Source organism: Drosophila tropicalis, unplaced genomic scaffold, assembly GCF_018151085.1.
Source record: "Drosophila tropicalis isolate 14030-0801.00 unplaced genomic scaffold, ASM1815108v1 contig_859, whole genome shotgun sequence".
NCBI classification, from domain to species: domain Eukaryota; kingdom Metazoa; phylum Arthropoda; class Insecta; order Diptera; family Drosophilidae; genus Drosophila; species Drosophila tropicalis.
In genome coordinates this window covers 12,813,900-12,838,671 of record NW_027173353.1, presented here as the reverse complement: position 1 = coordinate 12,838,671, position 24,772 = coordinate 12,813,900, and the positions used below count along the sequence as shown (strand labels likewise).

Sequence of the window (24,772 nt, the reverse complement as noted above, 5' to 3'; positions counted from 1 at the left end):
TTAGTTTTAAAAATCCATTACCCTTTATCCTATTAGCTTCTATAGCTCTATTAAAATTATTGAATTTGGTAATCTTAGCCTCGAAATAAACTTACCAGGATCGCTGCCGCGTATTTCGAAAACATTTGATTCAACTGGCACTTTGTCCATCTCGTGAGAAGGCGATGGCGACGGCGGCCGTGGGCTGGTGTTGCTTGTGGCAGTGGAACACTCTGAGTTGTGGGTCTGCTCCATGTGCTTTTGTAGAGCCTGCGTGCTGCGAAAGTTGCGCTGACACAGGGAGCACTTGGTGGCATCTCGCATGCTGTGGTACATCATGTGGGTGGTTAGCTTCTCCTGTGTCTTGAATGCCAGCGAGCACTGCTTGCACCGGTACTTGTAGACGTGTCGTTCCGAGATAACTAGGCTCATGTGGGCGTCCCTGAAGTGAGTGATCATGGCCGGCAATGCGGAGAAGCTCATGTAACAGGGACGGCTGGAGTGACTGATGGCTAGGCACGCAAATTCGCCGTTCTGCAGAGGAAAATGATGTGTTTGCTGGGCGTGCTGCAACAGTTGCTCCTCGTGCTTAAAGCTGGCCTCGCACTGTTTGCACGAGAGTCCTTGAATGCCGGTAGAGGAGCTAGAGGGAACGGAGCTCGAGCTGGAGCTTACTGGCACTGCAGCTGAAATGGCGGAATTGGGCGTCGATTCAGGATCGTCGGTAGTTGGTAGATCCGCAGCTGAGCTGCTGGCATCGCTAGCTAGCGGTGCTTTAGGTTCTGATTGAGTGTTGTTTGTGTCCGATTGAGGCTCGTGCGACTCTTCGCGCAAGGCCTTACTATCCACCAGCTGGAGAAGTCTGGCGAGGCCGTCCCTGGTTACGCTGTGCACGTTCATCAAATGGGCCTCCAGGACTGATTTCTCGCTGAAACCACTTTCGAGGCACAGCGGACACTGAACTCCCGAAATCGGGGGAATCAAAGAAGTCTCAGTTGATGCTGACTTATCTGGTTCTGGGGTCTGTGGTTTGGGGGCCAATGTATCCATTGGCTTGTTTTCATTCGTATCGGAGACATTATTCCGAATCCCAGATGTGCCGGTCATGGGGTCATCCTCATCCTCTAAACGCTCGCGCTTAATATCTACAGGACATTCTCTGTCGTTGGTGTCCGTCTCGTTCACCGCTTCGTTGGAAGGAATACTGATGGCACCTCCGCACCGCTGTACGGCTGCTAGGGCGGCGGCTGCGACGGCTGTCTGGAAAGCTTGTAGAGCAGCTGTGTTTGTGGGAATGCTGATGAAGTCTTCGCCGTCGGCTTGCGGATGCACAGACTCCAAATGGACTCCCATCTCCTTTTTGGATTGCACGAAATAGTCGCAGAGATTGCACTTAAATACCGTGGTGGCCACACTGAAATCTGCGGCACCTGGAGACATATCGCGTGGTTGTCCTTGGTTCTTGCCACACGAGTTTGAGCAGCTTGAAGCAGATGTTGGTGAGAACACATTAACCTCAGAAGCAGAAGCCCCAGCCACTGATCCAGCCCCGGTTCCGAATGGGTTGTCCACGGTATTCCCGATTGTTGTGGCCAAGTTCAGGCCACTCTCTAAGGTGCAATCTGGAAGCAAACAAAAGCAATTTCATACGATCAGAAAATAAGCGGGATACGTTATTTTGCTGTAGTGTTGCCGGATTAGTAGAATACCTAGCGGGGGCCTAAATCTGTCAGGATATGCTTGGGTCTAGCATCTGCGATGCCATTCTGTCGTCCCGCATGCTTTTATGGGTAAATCGATATCAACTGAAGGAGGAAATCTTAATTTCTTTCGTTAATTCTGTCTTTCTGCAAATTGCATAGATTCAAAAAGGCTATGGCTCTTGCGAACACAATGATGGTAGGATATACAATTGTCTATATGAGTAACAAGTTGGAAAAAACTTTGATTTAGATTCTGCTCCGATCAAGTTTATAGACAGATAATACCCACAGATTGCGCTCAAGTTTGCGGACCTCTCCTCATACTTGTTTTGAATTAACATTCATTATTCATTATATGTGTGGTACAGGCTGACTAAAGTGATTAGTGCTTTGGCCGGAGTAACTGGCAACTCCTCCTTCAGCAGAGAGATGCAACAATCCTGCATGAACCCTTTGGCTAATCAAGGCGTTTGATAATAGAAACAACTTTAAGAAAGGGCACTGGACTTGCCATTTGACCAGGCAGCAGCATCGGTTCGGGACCCCAAGTACTGGTCATGGTCTCAGCTGCTTTACTTAATTGCCAACAAGGATACATTTTGTTGCAAAGTCGGAGGGACGACTTTCAAGTACCCTGTACCGCCAAATTAAACTCACATTAACTTGCCAAAATTTCACAACAAAATCCATTTCAGAATTCAATCGTTCTCAGTAAGGTCAAGAAAATCTGCACCTGCCCACTGAATTAGCAATCATGACCCTTGCATACCCCTTCAACTCAGGCGTACAGGGTATGAGAGAGATGGAGGGTTGCTTGTATCCAACAAAAGCAAAAGCAGAGGCAAAAGGGAATGTATTTCAAATTCCATTACCAATTTCAAAGTAATTTCCATACAGTCTGATTGCATCGAATTAAAAAGCCGACATACAAAAATAAAAATCAAGTCAAGACGAAGCGATGGCGGTGACGGTGACGGTGATGGTGACGGAGACGCCAGTAAGGGAGTAAGGGGAATGGAATAAAAATGAAGCGAAGAGCGAAGTGAAATAAATCTAAACAAATCGAACATACATACGGGTATTTCTCTTGCCGCTGTTGTTATTGTTGTACTTGCATACACACACACACACTCACAAACACACATACACCTACACGTACAGGCAAACAATACCCATACACAAGTATTTGCACCAAGGAATAATCATGCGCAGCTGTTACCACGAAAGGTAGATCGATACATACTTAAAGGCTCGACATATCAATACCCATTACAGAGGGATTGCATATTTTACAACTAAAATTAATGGGTCCACGAGCTGAAGTCCGTAAAAGTTTTTCATTACCACTACCACAATTTCAATTAATTTGCCATTTGCATTTCAATAACAAACTTTCAATATGTCCAGATTCATCAGCGAAACTGGCATTCCCAAAGGAACGATGAATTTATGGCCAGGGTATGCGAAACAAAGTCCCAAAAGGAGCGTAGGACTCACTTATGACTTAAGATGGGTATCATTATGTAGCGCTTTGTTGCAGAACACAGGCACAGGCAAAGTCAAAGGCAACAGACGGAGTGGAGTAGAAAGAGGGAGACCAATCTCCACCAATGAAGAGCACAGATGCGCAAGTCGCAGCAGCGTTTAGCAAACCGCCGAAGCTTATTATTGAATACAATAATTCCAGGCATAGTTCTTGGTGTGACTCTTGCATGAAGATGACAGCACCAGCACCAGCTCCAGCACCGTGGAATATTATTTCTTTCGTCACACCGAAAGGGAAATACTCTGAGGTCGTATCTAAGCCTGGCCGTGTGCCAAAATTGGCAACCTGATCCCCCACCATTGATTATGTAGGCTACCCTAATGTTGCTCCCCTTGTTAAATGGCACAACAAGTCGTACTCTTTGTGATCGTAGTCGTCTTCGTCGGTTTCGTCATCCGATCGCAATGGGGAGACCAGGGAGAACTGGGGAAGACGCAGCAGCTGGGGCAGGGGTCTGCTATAGTTATAGCAATCCGATATAACTGCTTTTCGAATCCGCAGGCATAAGCAGACTGTGAGCCACATCTAAAGCCAGGCCAGGGGACAGGGAGGCGGTATCTTCATTGTCTACGTTAGCAGTAAGCATTTCAATTTTGCATATGCACTCGTAAACCTGAACACCCTACAATGGATATGAGCGGCATGTACAATTATCAACCTCGACCAACCTCGGCCTGCTGTGGGTGAGTAAAGGATGCAATGTCAGATTCAGATTTGAATTCGTGTGCTGTGGCGTGGTGTGGAGCAGAGCGGTGCTAGTTTGTTGTTGTGTCTCTGCATGGCTTGTGGTTTAGGTGCTATGCCTGCGGTTCAGTCCCGCACGACGTCGCATCTGATATGGGAATCTCACACTGTGGATATGTATGTTTGCCTTTCGGATTGTGGCCATCGTTGAGTAGACTGAAACCGAAACTGAGGTTGGTGCTGGAGCGCGGAGCAAAGTGTGCACGTCACTAATTGCAAATTCGAACGATGGATACACATAATCGTTTTTGCATTCTTAAGTAATTTGTAAGTAATAATTTCCTCCTCAAGGGTCAGCGTCAGCGTATAAATCTCAGAGTGCATATAAATCGCAGAAGGGCGACGCGAGGGCACGCAGTGAAGAATTTACGTAAACGCAAACAGCGAACAACACGAAAAGCGGTAGAAGCGGGAAGGCCAGGCCAGAACAGGGCAGAGCAGGGCAGGGCAGAGCCGAGCAGGGATTGGGCATTGGGAATTGCGAATTGGTATGAGAAGACGACGAAGACCAAGACGACGCGACGACGATAATAATCGAAGAGTGAGGCAAAAGAAATTGAACTGAAATCAGCGCTTAATGATGAGTTACGAACGAACGAACCGTATTATACAATGCAATATGTTTATGGGTATGTGGGTAGGAGTAGGAGAACATATTAAATGCACATAGGACACGTTCATCGGCCTAGGAGAGGGGTACCCGAGAGGGGATTACAGGTTGAGGTCTGAGGAAATGGGAATTGGAATGGGAATATGTTAAAGGTTGCTAAGCTTAAGGGGATGTATTATCTCAGGCCAAAAACACAAATTTCTAAATACTTATATATAAAACTCTAAAAACTGAAGATTGTTTATAATTCGATTCAAATGTATATGATGATAGTGAACTCATGACTCCACCTGAGAGTAAGTTGACCTTTCACCTTTAAATTTCGGAAAGGACACAAAACTGAAACTGTCAGTGAATAGAAATGTTTTAATAACCAAAACAAAGGCCAATAAAATCAAACTACAAGACTTTTTAATACCCTACTTTACATATGGTCTCTTTAAAAATTCAAAAACATTCGATATATATATAAAACATTTGAAAATCAACTTATCTAAGGAGTCAAATGAAACAGAAGGAATTCTAGTCACAGCAAAAAGGACGTAAAAAAAAACAAATATTGTGTGTATATCGACAGGAACAAATGATATATAGTAACTGATTTATTTAAACTGTCCTTTGACCAATTGTCTCTATTGCTTTGACGTGGATGGCCAGACATTCAAGGATTTCGCAAATATATACATTAGGTACGTACCTTCTGAGCTTCCAGGAATCCTTTCTGTGATTTTGAATACCTCATTGAGGCCCGGCATTTCGAGGTTTTCCGTTCGACGTTGCAGGCAAATGAACTGTTCAACTTGCATGTGCCTCATTCCCTTCACATGCTGCACCATTTCGTGTAGATTTTTGGCTGCGAAATTGCATAGCTGACAAATGAGGACCTTCTCGTTTGACTGGCCTTGCGGTTGGTCGCCCTCGCAGGGATATGAACACATGGACTGGGAATGAGATTCCTCTTCTGTACCCGCCGCTGAGCCTTTGGACATGGAGGATTGCTGGACAAGGCATAGCAGATGCTGGAAAATCATACGCATCGTATCGTGGCGCATTTGCTGCGTGTGCAACGACAGCTTCTGTATTGAATTGGTGTGGAAGTCGCAGCAGTTACACTTCAGCTGAACCACATTGGCAGCCAGTTGCGGTTGATACTGCAGCTTGTACTCGTTTGCCGGACCTCCCTCGCGTATGTGGTTAAGGAAGTTCAGTTTCTGCAGATGCTTGTCTGTTTTGCTGTGCAGTTGGAAGTTGGCTTTAAGATTCGTCTTGTAGTTGCACAACTTGCAAATGTAGTTGTTGTTCTGTATGACCATAATGTCCTCGGATGCGTTCGAAGATTGCCGTGAACGATCCACAAGCAGGTGCTGATTCAGATCGTCCAGATTGTTGGAACTAAAGCAGTCGCAGATCAAGCAACTATACAGTGCTGTGGGCCAAACATCCGGTTTGTTCAGGGGATGTATCACATCTAATGAGCCACCAGTGCCGGATCCAGAGCCAGATCCAGCCTCGCTGGGATGCATCATGCCCATGCCCACACCCAGACCCATTGCCGATCCCATCATTGGCCCCATTCCGTGGGCCATTTTAAGGGGCTTGGGCGAGAAGGCGAATTGCTCCGGTGTGCTGACGGGCGAGGAGGATGTGGGTGACAATTTGCTATTGGACGATGGCTGCAGATGCTGCTGCTGTTGCTGCTGCTGGTGCAGAAGTTGAATCATGAGGGCTTGGTTGTAGGCCAGATCGGCCAGGGCGACCTCTGGCAGGAAGCTATTGCCGCTTGGACTGGTAGTGTTGGGGGTACCTCCCGCATTGCCTTGCTGCTGCTGCTGTTGCTGCTGCAAAAAGTTGAATGCCTGTATGTGCTTTATGTTATTCTGTAAGACAGCCATGTTGTGGGTGTGCTTCTCGCTGGTCATGTGAATACGCAGATTGCGTGCCACCGATGTCTCGTAGCTGCAGATGTCACAGCGAAACGAAGGCTTCGGCTTGGCGCTGGATGCCGCATTGCTTGTTACCGACGTGGTCGATCCCAGTGAATTACCCACAGACGAGGTAGCCACACTATTAGCAGCATTGCTTCCTCCGGTCGGGGCCACCGAGCCCATTCCGCAGACACCACCGACACTACCGCCAGCTCCTTGCGTTGGAGGGGTGGGCAGTAGCATTTTGGCATTCGCTGCTGCCGCTGCAGCAGCCACCATGTTTTGGGAACTATTCAGCTCCTGCATGTTGTTCAAGTGCTTGTCCGACTGCATATGGATGGAGAGATTCCCTTTTGTGGTAGTGGAGTAGTTGCATATCTCGCAACGGTATGGCTTGTATCCGCAGGAATAGGACTCGCCACGTGCCAGCCGTGGATGCTGTTGGCCTGCAATAGTCAAAAAGTCAAATTAAATACAAAAACCTCCCAGGGGCAGGGAAAATCTAATTTTAGTTGTTTCCCTCTTTTCCGCTTCGTAGCTCGACAAATTGAATCTAGGGTTAACACTGCTACACTCACCTGCTAGGCAATATCCACATGCACTTTCACCATCCGGATGCTTCTCGCGCATATGAATTTCCAAGGTCTCTTGATATTTGTAATGCCAATTGCACTGCGGGCACTTGAGGGTCTTGCATGAGTTTCGTGTGGACATCTGTACGCCACTATTGAGACGAGCCGAGTTCAGTAGCATTTCGCAACTGCAAAGAATAATTTAAATATAATTAAACAAAAAATCAAACATCTAACAGAATAAGAAAGTCAAACAATTGGAATAAGCACGGGAGCGCAGCAAAGTGTGGGGGAGGGGTGGGATGGGAGTGACAACAACGATGAAAGCAATCCTCAGGCCATGGCCCGTCTACTTTAATGCATAAACACGTAATAATAACTAAATGCCGAAATCTTTTGTACACAAATAGATGGAGCCACAGATACATATGAGCATATTTATACATATCCGTGAGATGTGTGTGAATAGGGGCTTTAATCTCACAATCACAATATACAAGTAAACAGGAGCGGATTAAGACTCGGCCCTAGATTTATAAATGTCCAACTTTAATGAGAATGTTTTACATGAAATGAGATAGGGAATGGAATGAAATGTTTGGTTTCAGACAAGATCTATTTTTTAATTAAAAACGGGCCCCTCATTGCGGACCTGTATGTATCCATCCATCACCCTTCAGCCATGGCTATCAACTTGCCAGCAGCTTACATTGTCATTGGATCGGGACTGTTCATCTATTTGGGTTTGGGTACTTATCATAATTATTTAATTTGAATTCGAGACCCGACTTCATTGTGAACGAAACTGCATCCACATCACACAAAGGCGACATATCCACCCCACTTCGGTGTTGATGAAATTTTATGATCCCGTACACCAAACACGGGCACCGGGACCAGGCGGTCCACAGTCATCACCATTAAATTGTGACAATTGATGCGGCAGAAGCTGTGCTGCGCGAGCATTTATTAAGTGAAATCAGCGCAATTGGTTTAATTTATTTTAGTTAAGCCACATCGCCCTTCACGCTCAAGTATCACCTCCACCTCCACCCCGGCCAGCTCATTCTCAGCTCAGTTGGATTTCTATTTCCAGCTTATCACAACAGATCCCTCAACAATCAGTTAATTTAGACATCCATGAACAGGCATGCTTGCATTATTAAAATCTGGCTACTTAAATTAACCATAAATAATGACCATAAACTCACAAAAAGAAAGAAACAGAAACTGCTTTCCACATTGACATGGCACCATCCCCTTTGAAGTATGCAACACTTTTTTACGGATCTCAAATTACTTTAAAACAGAAATATAACTAAATACGGTTTACTCCATTATGGCTTCCTGACCATACAAGGGCCATTTTTAAGACTACACAATTAGTCTAGGTATATCCTAGCAAATACAGTTCGAAAAATATTAAAATAATAAATTGTCAGCAGAGACAAAATTATATTTGTTTCCTATGTTCAGCTTTGAATACTTTTTAACTCTCAGAGTGTAATAATAATCCCTAAATTAGATATGACAATGAACGAGTATCTGCTGTGAAAGTATTGGAAGCAAGGCGGAACACCAATTAACTGACAAGGAATAACTCGTGGATGGTTGATTACAATGGACGAGGATGGGGGTGCGAATTCAGATTCAAATTCAACTGTCATGCGCGCAGTGGTGAGGTGGAATGTTGGTGACGCAATCAATGTGGATCAACCGACCAATTTGTAGACCCAAATCCCAAAGTTCATTTGCGTTTAAATGAACAACCAGCCAGGCGAACAAGAAGCACTGCCGAAGGGCTCTTGTTACAGTCTTGTTGTACGAATACATATTCGTATGTGGAAATTAGACTAATGAGTTATTGTGTGGCGTCGGCAATCTCAGGAAGGGTTCCCGTTCTCCCACCCTGTGTTCACTGCCAGAGTTCAAACAGCGATAATAATTGCGCATATTACGTAATGAAGTCTAAACCCTAACCCTTTTGTCCTCAAGCTCACGTACAGGCCGCTGGCTCCATCCACCCATCATTTATCGCTTCTGACAGACAACCCCTGTTGGTGGATTCAATGGCCAAATGAAGCGCCCAAGGCACTTGTTTTCTCACGTCCAAATTGGCAATTCACTGTCTTGTTTGCTCCTTGACCAGTGATGCACAGTTATCCTGCCGATGTTCACAGAATCGATAGTTCAACTGTAATTCCTTGTATATAAGAGAATACATAGTTGAATGGTCTGTCAAAACTTGTAAGTTAGTTAGTTTAACAACAAATGAGAGAAATACTTCATTTAACTTAAGCTACAAGTCCTAGATCGGGATAATGTATTCAGTTGTCCTGTTATTTAGCAACTCATTTCATTTCCTTAAAAAGTACCATGTATTTTAGAGTCAAAGTGAGGGTAATCGGCAGGGGAAGACTGAGAAGTATCTGTCTGACCATCCGCCCGAATGAGCAAATTATTTTATATTATATTAAGATGTGATTATGCCCTTAATATTTAAAAAATTTCTCTAGATGATTACTTGCTTACTTCATCTTTGTATTTGGGGTGTTTACTTACCGGGCACAATCTACTCCTTGAGGTCTGCCGTTAATGTGTTCAGAGCAGGCACCGATCGTGAAACTGGACGTACCGCTCGCCGGATTTCCAACGCTGGCCACCGAGGAGGCGCTCGGTGAAATTGCCATAGATGTACTGCTGGGAGACCGCTGCGAGTGCTGCTGAGATGTTTGTTGAGATGCTGACGAAGCTGGTGGCGGTGACTTGATGCGCTGCTGTATGTCAAGGAGTTCGCAGCTCTTGCAATCGACTCCTTTGATATCCGGATGATCCGGGCAGACGGCTGGGAATAGTGGATGCTGTTGTAATTGTTGCTGCTGTGACTGTTGTTGCTGCTGTAAGTGTTGCTGTTGCAATTGTTGCTGCAGAAACTCGGTGAGAAGCTTGACTCCATTGGCGTTCTGTTCGTTGGCCGCAAGGGCTGCCAGGGACGCGTGAAAGGAACTTAGCTGCGATTGCGCTGGAGCCTGCGGGTGCATCGGTGGGAACATGCTGGCTGCTTGCTGCTGTAGAGACTGCAGATGCTGTTGCAGGAAGTCGGCGGCTATTAGGGCCGGATCCACGACCTCAGGGTGCTGCGTCGGCGAGGCGGAATTAGAAGCAGACACTGCGGGGCTTTTAACATCATCTATCGTAGAGGACTTAACTCCTTGGCTAACCTTGGTTGACTTATCACTACTTAGATTATCAGTACTAGGGTCCTCCAGCTCAGCGGACGATGAGGTGTCGCCCTTGCCACCGCACTCGGATGCATCCGTTGTGGCTGTGGCTATCGTTGCAGATACGCTGGACGATGTGGTTGATGAGGATACTTTTGATAGGTTATTAGTCTTTGCTGTTACTGAGTTTAAGGAACCAAATTTCACAGTTGAAGTGCTAACTGCTACTTTAGGCGATAATGCTGATGCGGCTGCCAAGTCATCGTGATCTTTATTTCGCTTCTCTCCCGTCTCTGCTTGCGCCTCGGGATCCAGGCTCGGCTCACGATCAGGTGCTTCACTGGTGCTGGCTAAGTCAGCCGGAATATTTGCCTGTGCATCGCCAGCTAGCTTCTCGGCCGAGGGCTGAAGCAACTCTTCTTCAGAGCCACAAATAGCGGGACTAACGTCCAGGGGCTGAAGAAACGATATCTGCGGCTTTTCATCCATGTTGCGCTGAATGATGGCACTGGAATACTCGCGATTCAGCAGTTGCTGCTCCAGCTCCTGCAGGTTAAGTCTGTGTTCCGTGTTCGCATGCAAGCTGAAGGACTTGACGTTGCCAAACGACAGTTTGCATATAAAGCACATCAAAATTGGTTTTTGTATACGAAATGCACTGCTTGGATCCGGGCAATTTGTGCTAGCATCTTGCGCGGACACTACACGGAATGAGTGGATCTTTGGACTTGCTCTGCTCTCACTTGAATCGGCTAATTTCCCAGTTGCGGTGGCGGAAACGGAACGGGAACCGGATCTGTATCCTTTCCAGCTCAAGCCAAAACTGCTGGATTCGGATTTGTCTGGGCGCCCCTCTTCGTCTGCTTCTGCCTCTACCTCTGGCTCTTCTTCAGGGTGCTCACCTACGTCTCGGTCCTGCACCTTAAACTCTGTGGATCTCTTTCTTCGTTTTTCTGCTCCGGATGTCTGGGATGTGGCTGGATTGGAACTTAAACTGACGGTGGGCACAGACCCAGTGGCATTGTCTGCATCGATAATAAAGGCGCTGCCATCGAGATTGTAAACTATTTTGCCATTGAACGTTTCAACATCAGAACTGGACATTGGAGAGCCGTCGTTACCATTATTGGTGCTAAAATGACAAGAGAGCACAGAATATGTCAACATTAATTTGATACCGACTAGCTACAGGCAAAATAGCCACACATTAAAAAAATTTCTAAAGCAACAAATTCCCTCAATTAGTGTGCTAAAAGGTGTTGTTTATTACTCAAGTTTCTCGTCTAAACACAAAGCAGAGTTCAATAATAATTAGCAGACAGGTTAAAATTAAACTCTCCTTTGACCCAATACAAGTTTAAGAACAAAGTTTTCTTCGTTCTCTTGGTAGCAGAATATTCCGACGTCCAATAGACAAGGCGAAAGCAACTTAAAAAGGATTGTCAACTCTTCATTAAATAAATAGAAGTAGAAATAGTTTAATGATATCTGCTATTGGTAATCAACTAATCTGACTTTTGGATTGATTTACCTGCCGACTTTGTAAGTGTGGCAAGACACAGAGAGCTGTGAAAGATGACAATACTTAGGATTACTTGGGCGAAACTGCGAATTGCCTGTTACACACGTTTTCGCACAATTATTACACCATTTTACCCTTTAAGCTAAAGGCTAAAGGGATGTTGCTTTAAGGGGAAACATACCTTTAGTTATGCCAACTTAAATAATGAGTACATGGTCGTATAAATATTGCATCGGCCAAAACACATTTAGGTTCATTTTAGTGCATCTGGTCTTTGTAAATTGATGAGTCTGTTAAAGTAGCCAAAATGTGAGTATGTGATGGACAATTAAAGTGATTCCTTCTCGGCAAGGAAATTGATATTCTGTTGCGTTATTAACATCGATTAACATCGATTGAAAACATATGCCATTTGGAAGCTTCTTATCTGTCTAAATTCAAACTCGCTCAAACAGAATGTCCAGCTCAACTCAAACAGCTATGTTCCTTAGTCTTAGACGTAGCCTATGGGAAAGTATGATCAGAAAAGATTGCACTAATAAAGAATAGAGATGCATCAGACTTTGGTTGGTCCCTTTGGACTAGAAAACTCTGTTAATCAATTTTCCTTGCAAGGCTTTCGGTTGGACTGTGTCCCCTGAAAAGGAGGAAATTCTTTTGCACCGCACAGGCTAACAATAATTGTGGAAAACGTAAAAATGGAAAAAAGGGTTTTTATGAGACATTTCAAATTAACTCCCAAAATATCCTATATATATAAATTCACTTCTTTTTCAAAGGTGAATCGGAAAACTTGGTTGTTTTAGATGTTCGTCCGTCTTTGGTAGATATTTTTAAATAAGCCAAGTGGGCTGCGAGATGTGCCACAATTCTTTAGAAGAAAGTCTGAATTTAGTCATCAAACATGAACTTAACTGATATTATAAGTTATGGTTAATTAGCTGAAACCACAGAATGCTCCAAAATTGGATTGAAGAAGAAATAAGTTATGTATGTACTTCTATGATAATGAAATCACCGAATCCTATATGCAAGTAGGTATATGTATGTGTAATTCAATCCCATTATTTCACATTACTTTGTTAAGGCTGTAAAAGCACTCTGTTGGTTTTGAGGAACTGGAAACTGTTCAAGTTCGGGGTTGGTTGCAAAACTTTTTATTTTGTCAATTAATCAGATTGAATTCGAATCGATTTCGTTTCAGAGGCATCAAATTCTCGTTGATTTGCCAGTTTAGATACCATCATAGGTCAATTCAAACGACCAGTAGCCAGGTGGCAATGGAAACATGTTGTTTTGTGTAAGGGAAACAACTTCACCCTTGCAATGGCAATGCATCTGTTCCAAAAGATTGTGCGCTTGTCCCAGAACAACAACAACAACATCAACAACAACATCGGGAACAACAACGGCAATGACGACAAAAGGTAGGAGAACTTTAACAATGCAAAATAGGTAATTACTCGACAATTATCCGAAATGCGTTTTCAAACTGCTTTATAGCTATTTAATGACAAGTCTACTCTGATGACAACTTAAATATATTGTGTGAGTACTATCGTGCGTGTGTGTGTGTGTGTGTTCACAACAAATAAGCTTTTGTTGTTACTTCTACATGCAAGTGCATTCAATGTAGCTATAATTTGCATCCAAACAAATACAAATATAATACACTCACACATATACATTTACCCACAGAGATGTATGTACATATGTATGTATGTACATACATATTTATGTGATAATTTGCCTACGTAAAAAGGGAGACAAGATTGGAAAGGGGAAGGGACAAACACAATGCAGCCATCCATGTGAAGAGCAAATGCCCAGATTCTTGGCTCGTTATAGATAGTTGAACAAGTTATGAATGTATATGTATTAACTTACACACTTATACGTTTGCGAGGGACGTTCGAAAAATAACCGAGCTCGCTAAGAAGACGAGCATAGAGTTTAAGGGATTAGTCAGTTAGTTTAACTTGGAACTTTTTGTGATGGGAAAGTAGTTGCACAATATCAAGATTAGGACATGAGCTAATAAGTTGGGACGAGTATACTTAGAAGAAAATAGACAGAGATAATGATTCTCCATGTGATTGATTCAGTATCCCATCCCTTGGTTAGTAACTGATTCAATTTACATTGTGGTAAAGCCATTAGGTGATATTCTATAAAAATTCAAACTTCTAATCGGAATTAAGATTCTCTTTTCAACAGGTAGAAGTGATGAGTGCAAGAAGGGGCACAACGAAATGATCTCGCCATAATGTCAGTTGCAGTTCGAAAGAGACTTATGCACTTTTGCTTGGGCATAAAAAACGCATGATCAAATCTAGTTACAATTATAGAAAGCATTTGTTCCGCGTATGGTAATTTTGCAAAATTTCACGCACTGATAAACAACTAATCATCGACAAGGAGAAGCAACATTTGTACAGCTGTCCATACACATACATAGATACACAAATACATAGATATATGTCATTGCATGTGTGCATTAAATGCAGTTAAATAAATTACCTGTTTATGTCCCTTCGATTAACGAGGCTAATTGGTCAGCTCCAATCTCTTAAACTCCATTTTCGAACACTAAATATATTGAAATTTACCTAAAGTTGAAGTTAAATTAAAGCAATAAGGACTCCAATTAAAAAACATTTGAAACCATTTGTCAAAATTCAAATAATCAAGTTGGGAATCAAGAAACGAATTTAGAAAGAAATAAAAAATGATGGTTCAAATTGTAATTAAGAATGGGACAACGGCCACGGCATTCAGGTTTCAGTTTAGGCCTGGCCAGATTGCAGTGTATTACCGTCAAAGAATAACAAAACAGAAAAAAGGGCAAAAATTATTAACAAGACTAAAGGTGTAATGAAAAGAAGCGCAGATCCACCGCAGGGCCTGCGACAACCTGAACCTTAGTCTGGGTCTGAGCCAGAGCCAGAGCCTCAGCCTCAGCCTCAGCCTGAGCTTGAGCTTGAGCCTTAGCCCGAGTGCGTGAAGTTGTTTGCATACCAACAGTCAACGTCGACAAGTCGAGCGAGAATCAAAGCCAAAGTCAAACCAAAAACCTAAACGAAAAAAAAAACTATCCCAACGCAAAACCGCATGCCACTCGATGGTGGTAGCTGATATATCACGGAATTTGTGTGTGGGTGTACTGCATAAGACGACTGTGACTGCGACTGCGACTGCGACTGCGAGTACGACTGCGACTGCGACGGAGGTTGAGTATAAACCAGTTGAGGTTGAGGTTGAGGAATATGAAAACAGATAACGACTCCACAGAAATAAAGACGTACAACAACAAGGCACGTGCAACTCAGACACACAGAAACACACAGAAACACACAAACACACACACACACACTTAAAGATGCAGACACAAAAGCAAAGGCCCGAGACGGCAAGGAGGCAGGAAAGCCTTGACTTCCTTTGTTTTGTGTACCAACCGAGAGGCAGTGAACTTTTCTATTTGTGACCATAACCATTGAATCTGTAAATCTTTCGGTTGAAGCAGAATACTCCTATGCTCAGAGCTAGCAGACCAAATCTAAGAGCGCTGGTAATCCTGGACAGCATTATGAATTCATGACGAATTTTCTTATGAAAAATCCTCGAATGCAGTTCGTTAATGATATCCTATATCTACAGACAGACAGACAATTGATTGCAATTATATTCCCAAGACTTTTAGAATGGGATTCTACATTGAATCCCTCCGTTGATACTCTGAGGCGAGTCTCAGAGCTGATCGAACCACATTTTGCCTTTAGGTTTAGTAAAGTTAGACTTATCAGAACTCTCTATCAAAGCTATCAAACTTATCGGAATTACCAATTGTTATTAGTCGCAAAGCAACAAGTTAAGGTTCTAATGCTTCGCTTCGAACTTAAGATAATATATAAATACCATGGACGAGTCCGGGGGGCAGTTTGGAGGATATGGACACCCTCCGAAAGGTCAGTAGTTTGACTTTGAAGTATCCGAAGTAGTCGGAAAATTTTAACTCATACTCTTACTGACAAAATGAATCAAAAATCTGAAGTCTTTAGTTGGACCCTCCCCGAAAATGGTTACTTGACCCGTCTATAAATAATATAATATAACTTTAATGCCTTAGACCGTTTAGATGTTTAAGCAAATCATGATTTCGTTCTTAAGCCAAGCCAAAACCAATTCGACATGTTTACGATTTTTAGAGTCGACGCTTGCTGATCAGGAATATATACGCATAAGCTGCAAAAACAATCGGAATGTTAAGAAAACACTTTTGCCAGCTTGTGACTTTTTGCAATGGATTCTACACCCAGAATTTTAGAAATTCTTGTCAAATTTTATTTCCAAAATGGGGTCTTGGCTTAGTTTTGACTATATACCGGCGTGTGTGTGTGTGTGTGTGTGTATGTATGTTTGGATGTTGTATTCAGGCTGATATAAAGCAGATGGTTGCACTTGAAGTACTATAGACCCTTTGGCATTCACTCTTTTGGTGGTTGGCTATGAGCGGATATGAAGAGTTCGCTTTAAAGAGTAGGAAATTCATCAAACTGGCCACAGAGATTACCCTTGTGATGTGAATGTGAATGTGCACCTTTTTCGACAAAGCCAAAGTACATAAATATGTATGTATGTATGTACATACAGCCTACGCTAAGGATACAAAAGACAAAGGTTGAGTCCGCGGTTGGCGCAGCGGCAACGGATACCGGTACAAATGGATATGGGTGCTCAGTACCGGTATTGATATCTCCAACTCCGTCTCCGACTCCAAGTACAATGCACATCGCTTTGCTTTATATGAGTGCCTGTGTGTGAGTGTTTGTGTGTGTGTGTTGGTTTTTACTGAGAAATCTTCTTTTGTTCTCCGATTCAGCATAAAAAGTTGCGAATATAAAACAAAAGTGTCACTTGCTGTACGTTTTTGCCGCCGAGGCAGGCGAGGCTGAGATTGTGTGTTGAGCTTGCATTGTTTTTCCCTTTGGCTGGCGATGGTTTTGTGTTTTTGCGAATATGTTTTGTATGTATGTATGTGTGTTTGTGTGTATGTGTGTATTGTTTATTTATATGTGTATCTCTGTGTATATATAGGGACATTTGATTTTTTGTTGTTCTGTTTTGCTTCCACAAAAGCTTCACAATCATTCATTTCGGTAAGATCAATGGATCGATACGATTCCCCTGCATTGCGACAAAAAGGAAGCCAGAGGCTCAAAAGGTAAAGAGTTCTCGGGATCGGGGATCGGAATCGGGATCGGCAGTGATGAACTGTTTTCAAAATTCTCCCTGTGGTCAAGACAAAAGCGAATGGGCTAAGAAAAAGAACAATAAATTTCATTTATTTTAAGCCTTCATTAAAATTGTCGCGAATTGTTTCCACCGTATGAATATGTTAATGAATGATTGTTAACAAATGCGAATACATACATATATACACAATACAATACATATATATTTACACACATAAACGAGGGTCGTTCCATAAGTTACGACCCGGATCGCTGATATTCTTAATTCGATTTTTAATTGCGGTTAGATCAATCAAAAGAGAAACTTGAAGAAATTAGTTTAGAAATCAAGATGTGTCCTTAGATTTTATACACATAATATAGGTAAGGATGGCGGGGTGAAGGGAAGGGTTAATGTGGAACGACTAACTGGCCATTATAGCCACATGGGGCATTCGCTTCAAGTCCATTGTTTTAGTTCCGACTTGGCGTATGTGGAAAAGATAGCGAGAAAGACAACAGGACTTCGTTAGGACTTTGTGCTTTCTAATAAAACATAAATGTATGAATTCATGTAAATACAAAAGAACTTTTCTGATGGGGATGTCTATGATGGGATGACATATTAAGTAAAAAAAAAACAGGATTCGCCACCCCCATAGACATTAGCATTGCCATCGCCATCGACATCGACATCGATCCCGGCCATCGACGTTTTGGCAATTCATCATTTTCGAAAGTAACCTGAAATTGGCCATCAGGATAACGAAAAAAATATAATGAATAACGAGAAAGTGAGCCAGCTTTAATGTCGTTTCCCCGCTTCACCCTCTATTTGCTCAGTAAGATTGTGCCTACATATTTCGGGGTCGGAATCTTTCTTATTGTAATTGCCGATGAGGGAAAATTAAAACAAAAAAAACCCAAAAGTTCAGATACCCTTAACTTGTTATTGGCGAACTCAAACAGTCGAAGAGATCTTTCAATGTGTCACTAAGATTGGCTCATTATTTGTGGATGCCACAACCTGAGGATAGGGTATACATATGTATTTGCTGCAAAAGGCGCAACACAATTTGAATCCATAAATTCATAAGCAGCAAGCTGAGACACACACAATGTGAATGAGTGGAGAGAGGACAGGAGAGGGGGGAACACAACACTGGCAAGATAGGACCAGAATAAGAGGAATAAACGATATGGAAGAGGAAGAGTAAAAAGTAATAATAAAACGAATTAATGCACTGTAAATATATGGACACAATATGAAAAGGACAAAAACAAAGCCCAAAGAGAAGAAAAGAAAAATGTATTGTATTGAAGGAATGGTTTTCTTTTGCCTCCTTTTCTCAGAACCAGCAGAGAGAAACAGTAACACAGGAACGAGTGCTGTGCGTAGAGGGTAAACCAAAACACAATGCGGATCATGTCTGACGAGGACGAGAAGAAGTTGAGGGAGAGTTGAGCTGGAGATGGAGACGCAAACGGAGTCGGAGACGGAGGCCAAAGTGGTTGCAAGCAGGAGCAGACCTCTAGCAACTCTAGAGCTGCTAAATCGACAACAATGTTTGGACGAGCGGCACCAGCGCAGTCTCAACCAGTACACCTCAGCAGGAGAACCAAGTCACAGTTCCAGTCACAGAACCAATGGACAAAATGTGCCAACAATGACAACAATAGCTGCTCAGAATAAACGTCTCTGTGTGTGAGTGTGTTTGTGTGTGTGACTGTGTATTTATGAATGTCTTGCATTTAGGTATTTGTTAACAGTGGCGGAGATCTACGATTTCAATTTGAAGGGTATTTCAACCGATGTTAGCAGTTGCAAAAAACTACCATTCAATTTTCAGAATCAATCAGTCAATAGTTTCATTTTTCAAGTTGGATGATTTGTAAATACTATTTTAAAGGGCAAATGATAAAACAAAAACATCTTTCCTTGACCTTTTATTAAATTATCCTTTCTTATCCAAATCAAACATACAGCTGTGTTCAAAATAATAGCAGGGCATCTTTTTCTTACAAATATGACTATATTTTAGGCATGAAGATCAAACAACAAGCAACAAGATCAAATTTAGTTGACACATTGAACATTTTCGATTTTTGCTTCTATTATTTTGAACAGGGCATTTTTATCATTTTTTAGTTACCCTTTTTGATAAAAATACACTAATTTTGGCTGTATGATGTGTTTTATCAATCTTAAAGTCAGAGCTTATATGTACATATGCGCTGCTATTATTTTGAACATAACTGTAAATTACTGAGAGATTTTGGACCCCACAACTTGCTTATCATTTGGGAATATTTTGTGTAGCTCTTAGATGGAAGCATCTCCGATAAGAAGAGAAGTTCCTCAGAGAAGTTCACCTAGGCTGGAATTGGATCATCACATAGTTCCCCTGGAATTTTTGATTAAGTCCTGTTATACACCCAAACTTTATTGTCAAGTATTTAACAACTATTAATAACTTAGTTTTAGACTTCCATGTTTTGCAGGCAGCTTTCATAAAGGATTCAATATACATATGTACATGAGTATATAGATATGATATATATGAATCAAGACTGTGGTGGAGTTGCAGGTTTGATCGTTATATCTATAATTTGACATTTCAGCTAAAGGGTTTCCACTTTGAAAAGTGTATGAAGGAAAATACCAAGATTAGATCTAATGCAGAAATGTAAGATTTTCTAATATCATGTATCATTAGCCGAGTATCCGACTTGAGTTTGTATGGATATACATATTTATTGAATTATGACAAAATGTGTACTTTGATATGGCAATTCAAATACATTTCTTTTCCTTTGTATCTGTAGTAATGGAAAACTTTTCCCTCTACATGTTGTGTGTTTGCAAAGGATTTGTTTCGTTTGAAAACTCTTTTTAGTTTGATTAATTTGAAATGGATTGCAAATAGAGTTTGCGACAGGGTTTGGAATGGATACATTTCTTTTTTAATTCCCCCCACCTTGTCATCTAATTTGACATCGAATAACCTCCCGAGTTCAATTCAGACTTTTAGTCCATCAATATGATGTTGTCGTGTATCGTGTTTGATTAGAGATAAAGAATATCATTACCCTATCGAAGATTGGCCAAAAAGCCAAAATGCTTCAGCTCCAATTTAAAGATTGACCTAAGAAATATTTACATTGTCACCATTTGGAAAATGATTCAGTTATTTTTGTCACTGCCCCCTTCCCATATGGGTTTTCGGTAGCGGTACATTGACCAAATAAACTGAGGCGATGCTCATGGCCAAATAGTGTGGACTCATCATCACGTCCATAATGAGCTTAATTTTAAGAGAGAGGCCAGGAACGAAACCAGCAAATCAGCAATGATAATGATCGGAACAGCCATTCGGAGACCTAATGTAAACTGTCTAGTTGTATACGAATTCGGACAATTTTGGCAACGATTTAACAAATCATACTCACTTGAAGCGGTAAACACAAAGTGTTGTAACATTCTTTGCTTTATTTGAGAGAATTTTCAATTGTTTTTGAGATTGTTTAGATTTTTAGTGAGGTGGACTAGGAGAGAGAGATGTCCTTTTCGTCTGCACTGGAAGCAACAGTTACTAACAATTTCATCACATGTCGAAGTTCAATGATTGAATGCCAAAATCGCCATTGGAAACGAACAAAAGTGGACCAAAAGAAGGAGATCGCGTTGGAGTATGATTATTTGAATGTGGAAAAACTGGTTGCTAGCCCACGTACTCATCTATGCCAGACAAGACAAGCCTGCAAAAATTTTCGATTCGGATTCGGCCAAGGGATTCCTGCAGTCACACGGTAATCACCGCATCAGGACCGCAGGTTTTCACTGTTGTTGTGATGCAAAGCTATTATACACCCTTGCACAAGCTCGCAGACCATATGCATGGAAACAAACGACGATCGACAATGCAAAAGCCGCAAAGCAGGAGGAGAAGAAGAAGCTGCTGCTTTCTAATTATGTGTTATTATGCAATTTTTGCATACCCTCTAACCCGAAGGGCAGACTGAGCATATTAACCTCCTGTATAACATGCCTGATAGAAGGCTTAGGACAAAGTGCCCTGCCGATTGCTCTTCTCGTACCTGCAGGACGCCACAGGAGTGCCAAGTAGACGCTAATTACCCTGCCACGACTCCAGTTGCCTTTCCCACAACTCCACAACTTCAAAGGTATCCCGTAGTCGATGCCTATTCTACTCTAGCACTCTAACTTGTCTCGCTTTTATAACCCTACAAAATGTTTTGTGGTCAGGCTTGCAATTAAGGGAGGCAGACGAACCATATGTATGCGGTTCAAGTATGTATATATGTTTGTACATATCTATGTGTGTGTATGTCGTTATGTAGATAAATATGTGTATTGAATTATTTTAATGATTTATCAAGAAAGCATTTCATGTTTAAATATGCTTTAACTGATTGAAAAGCTGTAAACTAGATTCATATTTAAAGTGTCTGATCAGGCCAATGAGATGATACCTCATCGGATATCTCAGATATAGTCTTATCTAATGGCAACGAACAGAAAAGGTGTCCAGAACTCAATATAGCCCGATTGAACGGCTTTGGTAGTTTAAATTCAAAGGGGACCAATTAGGCAAATATGTAATTGCTAGACGAGTCTACTCATGTGATATATTTAGATATGTACATCATCAAAAGTTGGTCCGACCCTCTGGTTTCTTACGATTTCACTTTACCCTGCCCTGCGCCTTCTGCCATATTTATCGAGCCCTAATTAATTATTGTGTTCACGTAATTGGCTATGTCTGTATTTATGTGACGGACAATATACATATGTGTTTACCTGGTTCAGGTATTATTCGCAAACGCTGTCAGTATGCATAATGCTGAGTTACACTCTCAGTCCGCTGCGGCTTGAACTTGAGCCGGAGCCACTGTGGCTCCCATCAAACTAGTATTCCTATGCGCATGGGCATGTGGAGCATTAAAGCCCAAAAAAAAAAAAAAAAACTAAAAAATGAAAAGAAATGAGAAGGTTCAATGCCCAAAAACTGGCAACGACACAATTTGTATCACACACACACACACACGAGCGAGGTGTTGAACTATTTCAAATGCACGAAGTTGCTTCGACGACACGTCCCCGCGGATGATAATAACAGAGTGGAGCACCAATATTGTCACCACCACGATGTTTAATTTAATTCTGGCCAAGCGGAGAATTTTCGGCGCAGTTTCAACAGCAGCAAAAACAAAAGTTATGCGGAACGTGGTCTTGGTGTTGTTTCCAACACAATGAGAATAATCGTTTAAACATTTGCCAAAGAGTGTCACTTGACACACACACACACACACACAGCATTCTGATTAATTAAAATCAAGAGACGAATTCGAGAAAGGGCATTCGTCTTTTGTTTTTTGGCCTATTGATAAGAGAATTGCAAAAGGCAATTAAGATTCTAGTTTAACTAGAAGTGGGAACCGATGGACAAGTTATTCGAAATGATCTTGATGTTAGGTGATTTCAGAATTTGGTGCATCTCAGGTCCTTGACTTAACTACATCAATGGACCGGACCTTTTGCCATATCCCGCCGTGCAAGGTTTTCTTTTTGAAGCCAATCTAATTTAATTGGCGATATTGAAGATAATTGTTGTTAATTTGTTCCTTTTTTTAGTTTTTTGTTTTTGTTCTTGGTTTTGGTTTTTTTTTTTTTTTTTTTGATTGCCTGGGATCGGCCATATAATGCCGTCCGATCACGATCACGCATATGAGAACTTTTTGTTCTCGCTCGCGAACCGAAGTCCAAGTTCAGACATGGCCAGACTTTGTTTTTTATATGCACTCCATTGTCAATATCGGAGGCCCCAACAGGTCAAATTGTCCACCAGGTTTGAGTGTTTGATATATTTTCAGTACTAATTATACGAGTATTTCGTCTCTCTCATTTTATCCCCCACCATCAGTGTATCTCGTTCACTCTTTTCCGAAATATGGATCTCTTCGCTCTTTGTTTTCTTCTCTCTTCGTAAACTTGTTTTTGTAGTTAACTACGAGATGGAAGCTATTGTGTGTTTATCTGTGTGTGTGTGTGTGTGTGTATGAGCCAAGAGGTGTGATTGCGGGTGATTCAAAACTGTAATTCGAAGAAGATGACTCGGAAAGCAATTTGAACAATAAGAGCGGCAAGGCAAGGCAAGGCATGGCAAGGCAAGCGAGCGGAGCGGAAGTTGTCGAGACGCCTTTTCACTCATAATTAAAAGAGATTATTGCTGAAGGAGCTTTAACTTATGTATGTACATCATCGTATACTAGAGATGGGCGCGTGATTCCAATTCGAAGCAATTTTCATGTCATAGCTCGTTCTAACTAATATCAGAATCCTTAAAACGAATCCCGTTTAAAGACCTGCTATCTCTCACTATCATTCACAGAAAGAGTTCCTAAAAAGTTATGCAGGCGTAACAATCATATCGAATACCCACTGTATTTGGGCTACCACCAAACACTCACACACACACACACATACACATAATACCTACAATTTCTGGGTCTGGTGTTGGAGTTGGAGATGGTGTTGGTGTTGGCTCGGTTTGGTTAGGTGCCTCAGTGAGTACCTGAGTGCGCGTCGCTCCAAGTGGAAGAGGAAGACGATAATGATTCGCCAATTTAATGATAATTTGTCTAATAATTATCCCGTAACTATAATTATGGTCACATTAAAATTCGGAATTCGTTGAAATTTTTAATTTCAACAAATTTGTATGTTGGGTGTGTGTGTGTGTGTGTGCCCATCGCCGCCTTCGCTGTCTTTTAGGTATGTGTCTATGTGTGCATTCAAACAACAGTTATTTAATTATATTAATTTCACATGTAATTACAATGTTCATAAGCAAGAGTAATTTGTCATCGTCATCAAAATATTTATGTATGTACATGTAACCAAGTACATCCTCAACATGGGCAAATGGGGACGCCAAGAAGATAGTGCTGATTGCCACGCCCCTTGGGGTTTACTTTGCCCACTTGTTGGGATATCCTTCATCGCGATGCGAAGGGTTACATTAACCCTTCAACTCGGCTTCACTCCATTTAATAACCACTAAGAGAACGGTTTGTCTCCCACTCAGTAGCTTTCAGCCCTTAATTAAGAACGGGTTCTGCTCATTAATAAGCGAATGAAACTTGGCAGCCGAGAAGGACAAATACAAAAACACATCCACTTCTGCAGATAATGCCGGTTTTTTTTTTCCGATTTGGCCAATGACAGGACAGAACTTCTGCGACAACTCCAGCACAACATCTAGCTCTGCCCTTTGTCCGGTTGTCTCTCCCCCTCGACGCAATCTGGCACCAAGCGACAGCATTCGTCGTTGTTGGCTGACATCTTCGCAGTTCGCCGTTCGTTGTTCGTTGTTAGTGGCCGTCACCAATTAAACCCCAAAAACCGGCATTGAGGGTGGTTGGCTGCGACTAATTAATGCTTTGCCGGGCAACCCCATCCATGTACATTGTACATGGACCAGAGCGATTGTCATTGGCTCAATTTATACATGCTTATCTATATAAGAGTTGTACTTAAAGGGGAAAAGAGGGGGGTACTTTTAGAGGTGAAAACCTACTGATTAGTCCACGGACTCTTTAAAGTTATCCTGGCCAGCCTATGCAATCGATATACGATAAGTCGACCATTCCCACACCGATAATCGGTATTCAATTGGGGATTTATGGTATGTTTTG

General features: G+C 42.1%; 1 protein-coding gene across 7 annotated transcripts in view; it reads right to left on the bottom strand.

Moving 5' to 3' along the window:
- Positions 1-24,772, bottom strand: part of zfh2 (Zn finger homeodomain 2) — a 41,670-nt gene that overhangs the window by 7,493 nt on the left and 9,405 nt on the right. For all 7 annotated transcript variants that reach the window (XR_011033283.1, XR_011033282.1, XR_011033284.1 and 4 more), the window contains exons 3-6: positions 9,642-11,432; positions 7,086-7,267; positions 5,280-6,953; positions 96-1,601 (exon numbers count right to left, since the gene is read on the bottom strand). Coding sequence is in view for 4 of the 7 variants with exons in the window: in XM_068296894.1 (XP_068152995.1) it covers positions 96-1,601; positions 5,280-6,953; positions 7,086-7,267; positions 9,642-11,404 (5,125 nt within the window). In the remaining 3 variants the exon portion in view is untranslated. The remainder of the gene's footprint in view (positions 1-95; positions 1,602-5,279; positions 6,954-7,085; positions 7,268-9,641; positions 11,433-24,772) is intronic.